The 14,270-nt window shown below is 42.0% G+C and overlaps 2 protein-coding genes across 6 annotated transcripts; one reads left to right on the plus strand and one right to left on the minus strand.

Moving 5' to 3' along the window:
• Positions 1-1,047: 1,047 nt before the first annotated feature.
• Positions 1,048-7,954, minus strand: usb1 (U6 snRNA biogenesis 1). 4 transcript variants are annotated; one of them, XM_062036005.1, is made up of 8 exons: positions 6,972-7,954; positions 6,719-6,880; positions 2,606-2,745; positions 2,071-2,200; positions 1,743-1,796; positions 1,519-1,624; positions 1,360-1,440; positions 1,048-1,278 (listed from the first exon to the last, which is right to left on the minus strand). In XM_062036005.1, the coding sequence occupies exons 1-8, from the start codon at positions 7,106-7,108 to the stop codon at positions 1,144-1,146; spliced, it is 945 nt and encodes a 314-aa protein (XP_061891989.1). In that variant the 5' UTR covers positions 7,109-7,954; the 3' UTR covers positions 1,048-1,143. The 4 variants fall into 4 exon arrangements, with proteins under 4 accessions (XP_061891989.1, XP_061891991.1, XP_061891987.1 ...); XM_062036007.1 differs by having other exon boundaries at positions 2,071-2,254; positions 6,997-7,260; XM_062036003.1 differs by having other exon boundaries at positions 2,071-2,254; positions 6,972-7,260.
• On the plus strand, positions 6,426-10,972 carry znf319b (zinc finger protein 319b). Of its 2 annotated transcripts, none has more exons than XM_062036002.1 (3): positions 6,426-6,555; positions 7,820-7,937; positions 8,024-10,972. In XM_062036002.1, exons 2-3 carry the CDS (start codon positions 7,933-7,935, stop codon positions 9,843-9,845), a joined length of 1,827 nt encoding a protein of 608 aa, XP_061891986.1. In that variant the 5' UTR covers positions 6,426-6,555; positions 7,820-7,932; the 3' UTR covers positions 9,846-10,972. The 2 variants fall into 2 exon arrangements, with proteins under 2 accessions (XP_061891986.1, XP_061891985.1); XM_062036001.1 differs by lacking the exon at positions 6,426-6,555 and adding an exon at positions 7,074-7,612.
• The last annotated feature ends 3,298 nt before the right edge of the window (positions 10,973-14,270 follow it).

Consider the following 14,270-nt stretch of genomic DNA (forward strand, 5'->3'; position numbering starts at 1 on the left):
TTGGGCATTATTGGAAAATGCCATGAATTAAAAGGAGCTGTTTGCAATATTTACACAAATATAGAGAGGGCGCCAACTTTTAAAAAAAAATGTTTTATTGGGATGTGCATCTTTGATCAATAGACAATTAAACCTCAGCAACTAAACAGAGAGCGCCAACTTTCCTTGTATTGTTTATTCTGTGCAGTGGTGGTCGTGCACACTATCTGAGTACACAATGAGCCTATTGATTCCTGCAAAAAACTGATATGAGAAAACATCCAACAATGCAATGGAATAGATCCCTATAGACCTGCTCCGTGGCCTTGCGGTTAGAGTGTCCGCCCTGAGATTGGTAGGTCGTGAGTTCAAACGCCGGCCGAGTCATACCAAAGACTATAAAAACGGGACCCATTACCTCCCTGCTTGGCACTCAGCATCAAGGATTGAAATTGGGGGTTAAATCACCAAAATGATTCCCGAGCGCAGCCACCGCTGCAGCTTACTTCTCCCCTCACCTCCCAGGGGGTGGAACAAGGAGATGGGTCAAATGCAGAGGGTAATTTCACCACACCTAGTGTGTTTGTGACTATCAGTGATACTTTAACGTTAACTTCAACTTTACTTTATCCAAAAAAAAGGATTTGTCGAGTGATAAAGGATCATTCGTCGGTGGGGTTTCCAAACATATCGAACTATCGTGTGCTCCAACATCATTATACAGATGCAAACTTGGGAAAGGTCTACAACTTCTTTGTGTGTGGCTGGTTCAACGACATTGGTATCAAGACTTAACTTTGTGTCTACTGCCATCCCAGCAGGCAAGACATTGACACAACATTGATCATACATATGTGTTCTTTAAAGTTGACTTTGAATCAACGTTGCAAAATAGTTGTTTTTGTAAATTGAGACACACGTTGTTGGTTGGGAAATGACCAAATTTCAATGGTCAAATCAACGTCACAACCTGCCCTTGAATAAACGTCAGCAAAAAGCATCTTGTTTAAACGCTCCGTTTGAATTGCTCAAACATAACTTAGATAAAAGTAACACACACGGAATACATTTCTCTTAAAAAGATTATACTTTATTGGTTATTTCTGGTGGTAGATTAGGTGTTACTGCAAGGTGTAAAAATACCATCACAAAACTCCCTCATCCCTATTTGTTTGGTGGTCCTTGGTACTGCTTCGTATCCAGAGAAAATCTGAAAGTCTTGTTTCCTGTGCGGCAGCGCAGTTCTGTACAGTCTAAGCACAGATAATACGGCCCCTCTTCATGATTGTCAACCACATTCTGAGCAATGAAAGAACATTTAAAGATCATCACCCGTAATATACAGGTATGTAACTCCACTTCAATTGGATTCCACAGCACCTGAAGCTCTTGAAGGCGCTTCCTCAATTGCACAGTGAAGTCTCCAACACACCAGGCCAGGCTCACGTGGAAAGATGGATCCTACAAGACACGGCGGTGGCAATATGACGTTGATACAAGGCTACGATGACAAAACCAAAAGCATTTGTGCTAATCAACCTGATAAAAAGTATCCAGGTGAAATTCTGTCATTGTTTCATCAACCACTCGGATCAGATCCAGTAAGTGAGCGTGTCCATTTAACACTTCCATCCCTAGGAATGTCCTGCAGGGGGAAAAACTGTCAGAAACTCGGAGGCAGTCAAATCACAAAACATGATATGTTATATATCTTACATTTAAATAACAAGAGCTATCATTAATAAAGAGAATATAGACAGTACCTTGTCTTCTCAGCATTACAATAGATCTTCAGTCTGCTTGCTGAGCACACAAACCTATAAAACACACATTTGCGCATTAATTTAATTGTGCCTTATTGTGCATATACAGACAAGTGATTCTGAAATACCCACCGTTTTGAGATTGGGTTGTTTTATTTCAGAAATGGTACCAAACCATGGTTTTAGAAGGGGTAGACAGAGGGAATAGATAGGAAGTAAGAGAGGAAGAAGGTTGTTCTTCTTTAAGGAAACTTAAACAGTGGTCTTTCTGCCGTTCTTAATGGGAAGTCCCGGATTTATGGGACAAATTGTGTAGAGTGCAGCTAACCTTTTGCAGCGGGCCAGGCCTGCCTTGAGACTCTGTGTGAAGGGCAGGATCCAGTGGTGTTTTAGCACCACTGTCTGAGAGAGGCTGAGATGGAGTTCCTCTTGTGGGGTCAAAATCACACCAAAGGCAGCTGCTGTCGAAAGAAGCTCTTCCATCATCTCCTCAAACTTCTCTTCAGGTTGGTCTTATAAGGCACGAGAATGGCATTTTTAAATTGTGATACCAACTCATCACAGGTTCAGTGTGTGTCACTCCTATATAATAAACACAAAGACTAATTTGTGCAAGACTTTTATCTTCACGTAACTATATTAAAAGTCCAGCAATTATTTAAAATAAACTGTTGCCAATTTTACAATTGCTGGGATTTTTACAAATGTTTTATTTATTAGTGTACAGCAGTATGCATTAACTAAACCATGCTGTGATCAAAAACATCTACATGATTTGGTGCATTACTTTATACTGTAATAAAAAAATGTAGCAATACTGAGTATCAGTCATAACACTCAACTCTATTGTGTACAGGTCTTACATCGAAAATAAACATAGGTGGCCCAGTTTCCTCTCTCGTGTTTAAAAGAGCGAACACGGCCACCATGCAGCAAGCTGTCCTCGTCCTGTGGGTCCACATCGTCTGGAAACATGGCGAGTAAACAACCAGGGATAGGCAATCTGTTCAACAACACACAACCCAGTTGAACATGTTAATTGAACAATTTCTTTAATATTGACAATTCAGAACAGTTCAGTCATACTCCGATGACAAAACAAAAGTATTGTCATGCACACAGTATTACTTTACCACCCGCCAGCCACTAACTTGGGTGCAATCAAAGGATACAGGGAGACCTTTTGATATTTTTGAATTTGTACACTGGCTAAAACCAGTGAAGCCTATCTCAGCTGCATTCGGGCAGAAGGCGGTGATTAGCAACACTAAATTGATCTTAGTGTGTGAATGTTGTCTGTCTGTCTGTGTTGGCTAAAACCAATCCAACTTAAAAGATAAGATACTATACATTTCAAGATTTAATTAAATATAGGGATTAAGGAACACACTAATGCACTCTTTTTAAAGTCCCCAACAATTACATCTATGGATCTGTTGAAATTTACAACTGCAAAATAAATAGCTTGCTACCACCTAATATCCAAAAGATTTTCATTGATAGAGATGAAAATTATAATTTGACGGGTACATTTAATTTAAAGCAGCTTTGTGTTACCACGACTGTTAAAAGTATGTTCATATTGGTTTGTGGTGTGACTCAATTAGAAGAGGAAAACCAACAAAGCAACAACATCATTCAATTTAAAAATACACCAAACAAACATTTTTCATGGATACAACAAAGAGGAGGAAACAAAATATCTTACGGGTGTAATGTATTTATACACACTACATTTGGGATTATTATTGTGAGCATATGCAAATTAAATTGAATATGATATGTATTAACATACTTAATACTGTCAAGTAGCAGGTGATAATGTATTGCATTGATGATATTGAATCAGAATATCTGAGTGACAGGGCAGGACAATATAAGCTTTTACTTCTTCCTGCCCCTTTTCAGACACACCATGTTTCTTTGTATTTTTTTTTTTTTTTTACAATTTTTTGGCACATGAAAATATTGTATTGGAGAGGTTTATTTCTTTGAATTGTGTAGCTGGTTTGTTGTGTTATAATTAAATTGGTGAACTGATTTGAAAGGAAAAATAGCTTTGTGTAAAAGATGACGAAGCCGCTTATTGTATATATTATTTATGATATTCAATAGTATCCGCATTTCAACTTATTTCCTGTTACAGTTTGCCTTTTGTGCTGATTTCGTCTTTTTTTATTCACTTGTATAATTATGGTGTATGGCAGTGCTATTCAGTGAAGAGGGACACAGTTTCAAGAGCCCAAAGGCTCGGAGGGCCAGATATCGAAATGTGAATGGTTCCGCAGGTTATATTTCTTCGAGACTGTGTTTACTTAATTGCAAAATAAACACATCGGGTTTCACACTGCACTGTCAATAAAATAAACATTTTTGAAGATTGATGCTCCTTTTTAATTATTTTCCTTCCTTTGTTTTTTTTCTTTACACTTCTTCCTTCATTTAGGTTTGTAAACCTGTAAATATAAACATAAAATAAACATAACACAATTATAACATCCTTTGTGTATTTTACATAAATAATGTCCATAGAAGTGTTAGTTTTAATATGTTCACACTATAAACTACAAATGTTTACACATACAGAAATTACATAATATTTACACGCCAAACATTGTATGTGACGTATCACTATTCGCGGTGTCACGCCCTCTCCTGGTCAAATTTAAAGTTAGTTAAAGTCCCAACGATAGTCACACACAAACACTAGATGTGGTGAAATTATCCTCTGCATTTGACCCATCTCCATGTTCACCCCCTGGGAGGTGAGGGGAGCAGTGAGCAGCACCGGTGGCCGCGCTCAGAAATCATTTGGTGATTTAACCCCCAATTCCAACCCTTGATGCTGAGTGCCAAGCAGGGAGGCAATGGGTCCCATTTTTATAGTCTTTGGTATGCCTCGGCCGGGGTTTCAACTCTCGACTTTCCAGTCTCAGGGCGGACACTCTAACCAAAAGGCCAATGAGCAGGTTTAGCACTAAGTTTTAGCACTACAAACGGGGATCGATCATTACTCTCAGACAAAAAAACAACACGACCATGAATACAAAGGACATCACGAAGTTAGCAATATCAATATAAAACAAACTAAATATCTTTCTGCACAAATGATATCTACTTAGAAATGTTTGACCCAGTTTTGTGGTGAAGCTTACACGCTAAGATTTCTACTATTGTTGCTGCTTGTCTGAATTATCGTATCCGTCGCTTAAAAGGTCCGCCAGAAAACAATGACTCGAGCACTTGCTCGGGATAGTCATCACACAAGATAATCATCAGGGTATATACATTGAATTATTTACATTATTTACAATCCGAGGTGTGGGATGTGGAGGGGCGGGGGGTGGGGGGGGGGGGGTGTTAGGTTTGGTTGTTATCATCACTTCAGTCATCAACAATTGCGAACAGAGAAATGGACATTGAAACAGTGTAGGTCTGACTTGGTAGGATATGTACAGCAAGTAGTGGACATAGAGAGAGAGAGAGAGAGAGAGAGAGAGAGATCAGAAAGCATAAGAAAAAGTATCTACATTTGATTATTAACAATCCGGGGAGGGTGTTAGTTTAGGGTTGAAGTTGCCTGGAGGTGTACTTTTAAGGAGGATATAGATGCCCTTTCTTTTACACCTGTTGGGAGTGCATTCCACATTGATGTGGCATAGAAAGAGAATGAGTTAAGACCTTTGTTAGATCGGAATCTGGGTTTAACGTGGTTAGTGGAGCTCCCCCTGGTGTTGTGGTTATGGCGGTCATTTACGTTAAGGAAGTAGTTTGACATGTACTTCGGTATCAGGGAGGTGTAGCGGATTTTATAGACTAGGCTCAGTGCAAGTTGTTTTACTCTGTCCTCCACCCTGAGCCAGCCCACTTTGAAAAAGTGGGTAGGAGTGAGGTGTGATCTGGGGTGGAGGTCGAGAAGTAATCTGACTAGCTTGTTCTGGGATGTTTGGAGTTTAGATGTGAGGGTTTTGGAGGTGCTAGGGTACCAGGAGGTGCATGCCTAATCGAAAAAAGGTTGAACTAGAGTTCCCGCTAGAATCCTCATGGTGCTTTTGTTGACCAGAGAGGAGATTCTATAGATAAATCTTGTTCGTTGGTTGACCTTTTTGATTACCTTGGTTGCCATTTTATCACAGGAAAGATTAGCCTCTAGAATGGAACCTAGGTAGGTGACCTCATCTTTCTTGGTGATAACAATGTCACCCACTTTTCTAGTGAAGTCGTTGACTTTCTTAAGGTTGATGTGGGCCCCAAACAGGATGGATTCCGTTTTACCCAAGTGTATGGCTAGCTTGTTGTCAGCGAGCCAGGTGCAAGTTCTACAGAGTTCAGCACTGAGGATTTACTCCACCTGTGACTTGTCCTTGTCTGTTACCAGCAGGGCCGAGTCATCCGCAAACAAGAACAATTCACAGTCGCATGCTGATGACAAGTCGTTTATGTATATTAGGAACAGTAAAGGCCCCAATATACTGCCTTGGGGACTCCACAGCTTACTGAGAGAGGGGGGACACGGTGCCGTTCACCTCTACCACCTGCTCCCTCCCCTCCAAGTAAGATTGCTTCCAGCTCGATGAGATTTTGTCAAATCAGATTACAGATAGACAGACGACATTCACACTCACACACTCGGGCCAATTTAGTGTTGCCAATCAACCTATCCCCAGGTGCATGTCTTTGGAGGTGGGAGGAAGCCGGAGTACCCGGAGGGAACCCATCAAGCCTCTTTGGGCGATGTTCGGCGGTCCAAACGAAAAGCTTTGGCGGGCCAGATGTGGCCCGCGGGTAGCCAGGTGACAAAGTCTGGTGTAGGGTAAATCTTTCTTGCAGCATTTTTTTCGTTGCATTTATTCTATCGTATAGTTTTGGCTTTGAACGATGCTATATACAAATGCCCCACTGGCAGCACTTTTGACACCCTTTACTTTAAACCAAACCATTTGTAGACTATTCGAATAGGATCAACAGAAACATACCTTGTTGTAGGATACATTTCCTCACTTTTCTGCTTTTTCGTCGACGGGCAGTCGTCGTCATCCGTGTCCTGACGAGACTTTTCATTATATTTACCACTTTTCGTGTCGCCAGTTATGTCCGCATCTTCACCACCAGCTTCAGTTTCATCGTCCGAGCTGCTGCTGTAGCCGACCAACATTATTGAGTAAACACAATTTCAGCATCCACGCAACTAATCTACATCTGAAAGAAACATAGTCGTTAACAGAGTACCCTTTCCCGCTTGCCACTCTTCTACCTCCCACTGAAGATCCGCGCTTCCGGTGTAAACAACCCGTTGTTCTCGTCATTTGTGTCCGGCCTGACACAATGACTTGCACGAAACCCGTTCCAAAGACATTAAGAAACATAACAAACGATGCGTCTTCTTATACAACACAATAAACCTGTGAAAATTGGAAATTACGTTTAGTTTTTATTATTAGGGGGAGTGTGACCATCGCTATAACTAGGAGTGTGACGACTATCACGCACACACAGCGTATATATCTATCGCCGTTTCCCTTTTATGTGTACGCGCCCGCACTAAATTGCTGTATTCATGTTCCCGTGCGCAGGGGGCGCAGACGGAAGCTAGGTTTCAGCAAGCTAGCTAGCTACTGATAACAATATGCACACATTTACCTCCCCTTGGCGACTGGATGATCTGAACGCCAAATAAACGCGTACGTGCAACTGTGACTTGTATAGGCATTTTTGTCGAACGGAGCAGCATTTTTTTTACAAAGCCACAAAATCAATGTATTCGGCCCCTGGAGCTGCAGCATTTCAACAAGAAGCGTTTTCATTTGCAGACGAACTGTTGTTGTGAAGAGTAACTACTGCTCGGGAGAGTGTCCATTTACACGCCTCTGGTATGTAAACACACATCTTTGTCGGATTTGTCGGCGACAAACTGCTCTGATCCACCGTTAGCTGCCGTTTCCCGAAAGGCTAATGCTGCTAACCTGTCGTTGTGTTTACATTGATTATATATATATATATTTAATGTCGGTCCACACTAGACAGATTACGGGACTGTTAACGCCCCCTTATACATTTTTTATGTCTTGTCTACACAGATCCCGCTCAAAAGTGAAAGTGGAGGATTTGTATTTCCAGTTGTCAACAGCTGACTTGACTTAGTCCTCTTTACAGTAATCATCTTGACCAATCTTCAGTGTCTTTGGCAGCCATGGAGTGAGTTGTTTTTTTCCCTCATAATACTGATGCTTTACATCCATTTGCGGAATAATCTTGCTTACTTGTTCTGTTACTCTCTGCAGCTGGGCCACTCCTGCTGCCAAACTGAACCCATACGCCCGTGCCCGCGTGACAGAGGCCTGGCAGCAGCATGCTGTCTCCCAAACACAGGTGGTCCACACCATCCCTCCGGCGGCTGAGAACTGTACTGTGTATGGAATTGTCCTGCAGCAAGAGTCCACACCCCTTCACCAACAACAGCAGCAGCAGCAGACCCAGCTTGGGCAGCAGGACCAGCAACACACGCAGCACGTTCAGCAGCACTCTGCCCAGGACCAGCAGGATGGGAATGAGGGAGTACGCAAGTGCGAGGCATGTGGGCATGACATCTCCCACCTCGCCAACCCCCATGAGCACCAGTGCATGGTGAGTCAGGAGAGGTCGTTCCAGTGCACCCAGTGCTTGAAGATCTTCCACCAGGCGACAGACTTACTGGAGCACCAGTGTGTTCAAGTGGAACAGAAACCCTTTGTTTGCGGGTTGTGCAAGATGGGCTTCTCTCTGCTCACATCTCTCGCCCATCACCACTCGTCACACAACAGCAAGCATCCGATGAAGTGTTCCATATGCGAGAAGACTTACCGGCCCGGTTCTTCTGGCAGCATGACTTCCAGCTCCTCCTCGAACAATGCCCAGCAGCCCAGCAGCGATAGGGTGTCCACTAGCAGTCACTCGTCCATTCTACCCTTTCCTTCAGCCCGTGACCGCCCTTACAAATGTTCCATATGTCAGAAGGGCTTCAAGCACCTCTCAGAACTGACACGACACGAACGGGTGCACACGGGCGAGAAGCCTTTTAAATGTGACACGTGCGACAAGGCCTTCAGCCAGTCTTCGCACCTGCAGCACCACCAGCGGACACACAGCAACGAGCGCCCTTTCAAGTGTGCGGTCTGCGAGAAAAGCTTTAAGCACCGCTCCCATTTGGTGCGTCATATGTACGTGCACTCCGGCGAGCACTTATTCAAATGCAACTTATGCGAGTTGCACTTCAAAGAATCATCGGAGCTCCTCCATCATCCCTGCCACCCGCAGGGTTCCCGCCCCTTCCGCTGCGCCACTTGCGGAAAGGGCTTCAAGCGACCGTCAGACCTGCGCCAACACGAGCGCACGCACTCAGAGGAGCGTCCTTTTCACTGTGACGAGTGTCAGATGAGCTTTAAACAGCAGTACGCCCTAATCAGGCACCGCCGTACGCACAACGACCCGGGCGACAGGCCGTTTAAATGCAATCTCTGCGACATGGGCTTCATGCAACCGTCACACCTCCTCTACCACCAGCACATCCACGGCATGGACAACCTGTTCAAGTGTCCCTCATGTCAGAAGGAGTTCAGCCAATCAGGAGAGCTGCTCAGGCACAAGTGCGGAGAGTCGCCCAACCCTGCGCCTGACAAGCCGTACAAGTGCGACGTCTGCAACAAGGGCTACAAGAAGAGTTCCACGTTACAGCGGCATCAAAACTCTCATTGCCAAGACAAGCCCCTCAAGTGTTCCCTTTGTGACCGTCGCTTCCTCTCCTCGTCCGAATTCGTCCAGCATCGCTGCGACCCGTCGCAAGAAAAGCCGCTGAGGTGTCCCGACTGCGAGAAGCGGTTCAAATACTCGTCAGACCTCAACCGACACGTACGTGTGCACACGGGCGAGAAGCCGTACAAGTGCGAGCATTGCAACAAGTGCTTCAAACAGCGCGAACACATGACCAAACACCAGAGCACGCACTCCAGAGGACAGTTTCAGTGCGTGTGGTGTGGCGAGCGCTTCAGTGACCTTGGCTCCTTACAGGACCACACAGTACAGCACACCACTGATGGAGAGGACTACCCTGTGCCCAACTGCATCTAACTCAATCTCTTAACGTCTTCTTCCCCTCACATCCTCTCACCTCCACCAAGCAATACAGTTGGGGTTTAGTGCAGCACACAATATTTTTATGTCTCCCATCACCAAAAGTTGTGACAGGTACTTACAGATTCATGGGGATTGAGTCTGAGAACTTGTCAACACATCAAGTCTTGGTCCACCATGTTTTTGTTACTACAAAATACTCGCTTAAGCCGGCGTCAACATAAATGGCGGATGTCGCTTTTGGCCACTTAAAATTTCAGATCCAAAAACGCCAGGGCACATACTCTTCGAGTAGAAACGTAGCATGTGTCACCCCCGTCTAGGAATGGACAATATTGCTTAAAATCTATATAGTATACAGTAATATAGCAGCCTCTTGCGATAACAATATATATAATTTGGCATATAAATGGTAATAGAATAATTTTAAAACAAGTTACATAGACTCCTAATTTAGCTGCTGACGTATGTGATAACATATTATTATCTCAATAACACATTAATCTACTCGCTAATTTACTGTTAATATCTGTTTACTTACTGTTGTAACATTTTTATATGTACACTCATGTTAAGATATAATCAGCACTTATTCTTCTGTTGTTTGGCTACTTTAAATTAGTTTTGGGTGATACTACAAATTTGAGTATGGAGTTGTTTAAATGCCAAGTAGTTATAGGGGATGAATTGGCCAAACCGATGTCCATACTTAAAATTTTCAGGATCATTAAATGATTCTGATCACAATCTGTAATCTGACAAAAACCCAGGATGTGTAACAATATCAATTAATATTTTAATTATTTCATTCATTACGTACACCATTTTTTATGGAGTCAAAGTAACCATTATTGGCTGTTATTTCCTGAGTTTGTCAACAATAACAAAAATGACCAAATAAGTTTCTAATCACTGTAGCATCGACCATATACTGATACGACACTCTTTATCGCTACTGTCGATATTTGTATCGATTAATCCATCCCTATTTACATTCAGGAGCTCTAGCGGGTTGCTATGCTTTTTTGTATCCCATTACAGTGTGTAGTGTAGGATGTTTAGCTATTCCTTGTCCTCCAGTGATAATTCTCTTGAAATAATTGCAGTTTGCCGCCACAGAGGCAAGTATTAGTCATTTAGAAGCTTCACTTTTGAGGGACATTAGCTGTGAGCGAGGACGCGGGACACAGCTAGATTGTGACATCAACATGCCTTATCACGATATAAAAGATAGTATTAAAAGCGCTCAAATTCATATAATTTATATCGACTATCATGCAACCCTACCCCCAATTGTGATTTAAAGGGGAAACTAAGCATTCAATTATTGTGACCAAAATGATCATGGTTATCAATATAATATGCAAGCACTGGTCCTTTGTAAGTGCAAACTGTATTGCTGGGTGGGATTTTCTTCCTTAGCTTAATGTACAACATATTTGCAGCACATCGTTTTGGTTCTCTAACCAATAGACTTGATCATTACAGTCCTGTTATAAAGTTCCCACCCCCTTTTTATCTGCTTTTATAAGCCTGAGAGTAACAAAGCAGCTCCATCCGCTGAACTGCCACGCAAGTATGTACAAAGATGCCATAATGGAGGTTAATTCAGACAATGTAGTATTAACAGAGGTGTTAGTCAAATAAAAAGTACGACATGGCCAAGATGGGGAAAAAATACTTTTAGTGACTATTAAGAAGAAAATAATTGTGTTTCTTTCCACTTGCCTTATTATTTTTTCTCCTCAAGTTAGTATACACTGGCACTCAATTGTTTGAACACACATTTACTTCCATCCATACATCACGGGGGTGGCTGGAGCCTATCCCAGCTGCATTAATAATATTTTTTTATGTTTCATATAACTTAAAGACCAAGAAAGCCCTAAAAAATGCCTTTGTTTTTTGATACACAACTGAAAAGTGTAAGGATTTTAATTGTTTTTTTAAAGTCACAGACAGGCCCTTTTAAAATGATCTGGTATTTTTTCTATTTAAAAAGAGACGTCAAAGCAAAGACCAAAGCAGTTAATTGCTGTACAAAGTTTGAATTTATAGATGCATGTTAAATTGATTGTACTTGCAGTTTGCCTTCTAAAATTAGACTAAATAACAAGGCGAAGATTGCAAAAGAAACCCAGAAAATACATATGTTAATGTAAGAGGGGGCGGGGGGGCACTAAACAACAAAATGACCTCTCCAAAATACTTGTCAAACACACGTTTATTACAGTCTATTCAGTATATTATTGCTGTACATACTGGATGTCTACCTGTCAGAATGTGTCTATCTTAAAGAACATTTTGTATTGCTACTTTTTGACAACATTCTTCACTTTGATGTCTGTGTGGTTCGTGCAGTGATTGTATCTCGTTGAAAGTAAAGACAAATGTGGCCCAGCTTGTGAATGGAAGCTCTTTTAGGTCAAACGAGGAAACGCAGGCTGACAGTTTATTAATATTTCAGCAGATTGTCCCCTTTTTAAAAAAAAATAAAAATAAAAACATTTTAACCCAGGTCTGTCATGAGGTGTTTTTTCACCAGCACGTATGTCCTTATTGTTTTCCTCTGAAAGGTTCTGGTAGGCTGGGTGTATTGTGTCTGTTGTGCTACACGGTTTATCCTCCTTAGAACCAGCATCCTCTGGATATTTATGTTTATGTCTCACTTGACTGACTACACTAGAGCAAGCCTGGTCACAGGCAATTACAATGTCTGTTAGTCCGGGTGAGGAGTCAGTTAAGCTAGAACTAGCCAGCGCCAGGCTGGATAATCCATGTACGCATAGCAATTCTCTTAGAATAATACACAATTCACATAATGTTTTTTCTGTTGTGTCTGTGTCAGAGGTGGACATGCATTCTACTGAGGTGGCAAATTATGATATGTCCAGTCTATTGCAGCACCAAGCAAACAATCGGAAAATTCCCGTCATATCAATTCCTAGATATGGTCGAAACTATTTAAAGTGCACTACGCATAATAAACGCAACATTGTTAATATTGCCACTACGGATAATCTTAACAAAAACTCGTCAAAACAGCCCAATACCTATAATATGGGCTTTTTAAACATAAGATCATTGTCTCCCAAGGCGTTATTAGTTAATGAGGTCATTAGAGACAACAATCTTAACGTCATTGGTCTTAGCGAAACCTGGCTCAAACCAGACGAATTTTTTGCGCTCAATGAGGCATCTCCTCCTAACTATACGAATGCGCATGTTGCCCGTCCTCTTAAAAGGGGAGGGGGTGTCGCACTAATATACAATGAAAATTTCAACCTTACCCCTAACCTAAATAATAAATATAAATCGTTTGAGGTGCTTACTATGAGGTCTGTCACACCGCTACCTCTCGACCTGGCTGTTATCTACCGCCCCCCTGGGCCCTATTCGGACTTTATCAGTGAATTCTCAGAGTTCGTTGCCGATCTAGTGACGCACGGCGACAATATAATCATAATGGGGGACTTTAATATCCATATGAATACCCCATCGGACCCTCAGTGCGTGGCGCTCCAAACCATAATTGAAAGCTGTGGTCTTACATAAATAATACATGAACCCACGCATCGCAACGGTAATACAATAGATCTAGTGCTTGTCAGGGGTGTCACCACCTCCAAAGTTATGATACTTCCATATACTAAAGTAATGTCCGATCATTACCTTATAAAATTTGAAGTTTTGACTCATTGTCAACAAGCTAATGATAATAATAACTGCTATAGCGGCCGCAACATTAATGCTGCCACAACGATGACTCTTGCTGACCTACTGCCTTCGGTAATGGCACCATTCCCAAATTATGTCGGCTCTATTGATAACCTCACTGACAACTTTGACGATGCCTTGCGCGAAATTATTGATAGTATAGCACCGCTAAAGCAAAAAAGGGCCCCTAAAAGGCGCACCCCATGGTTTACAGAAGAAATTAGAGCTCATAAATTATCATGTAGAAAACTGGAACGCAAATGGCGCGCGACTAAACTTGAGGTTTTCCATCAAGCATGGAGTGATAGTTTAATAACTTATAAACGCATGCTTACCTTAGCTAAAGCTAAATACTACTCAAATCTCATCCGCCTCAACAAAAACGATCCTAAATTTCTGTTTAGTACAGTAGCATCGCTAACCCAACAAGGGACTCCTCCCAGTAGCTCCACCCACTCGGCAGATGATTTTATGAATTTCTTTAATAAGAAAATTGAACTCATTAGAAAGGAGATTAAAGACAACGCATCCCAGCTACAACTGGGTTCTATTAACACAAATACGACTGTATATACGACGGACACTGCCCTCCAAAATAGTCTCAATTTTTGATGAAATAACATTAGAGGAATTATTACAGCGTGTAAGTGGGATAAAACAAACAACATGTTTACTTGACCCACTTCCTGGGAAACTTATCAAGGA

Source organism: Entelurus aequoreus, linkage group LG24 (assembly GCF_033978785.1).
Source record: "Entelurus aequoreus isolate RoL-2023_Sb linkage group LG24, RoL_Eaeq_v1.1, whole genome shotgun sequence".
Classification (NCBI taxonomy): Eukaryota; Metazoa; Chordata; class Actinopteri; order Syngnathiformes; family Syngnathidae; genus Entelurus; species Entelurus aequoreus.

Coding starts and splice junctions, on each gene's coding strand:
- usb1 (XM_062036003.1), bottom strand. CDS start 7,108: ATGTTTCTTAATGTCTTTGGAACGGGTTTCGTGCAAGTCATTGTGTCA. Junction 6,881..6,971: donor AGAGTGGCAAGCGGGAAAGG/GTACTCTGTTAA, acceptor GGTCGGCTACAG/CAGCAGCTCGGACGATGAAA. Junction 2,746..6,718: donor GAAATGTATCCTACAACAAG/GTATGTTTCTGT, acceptor GTTGTTGAACAG/ATTGCCTATCCCTGGTTGTT.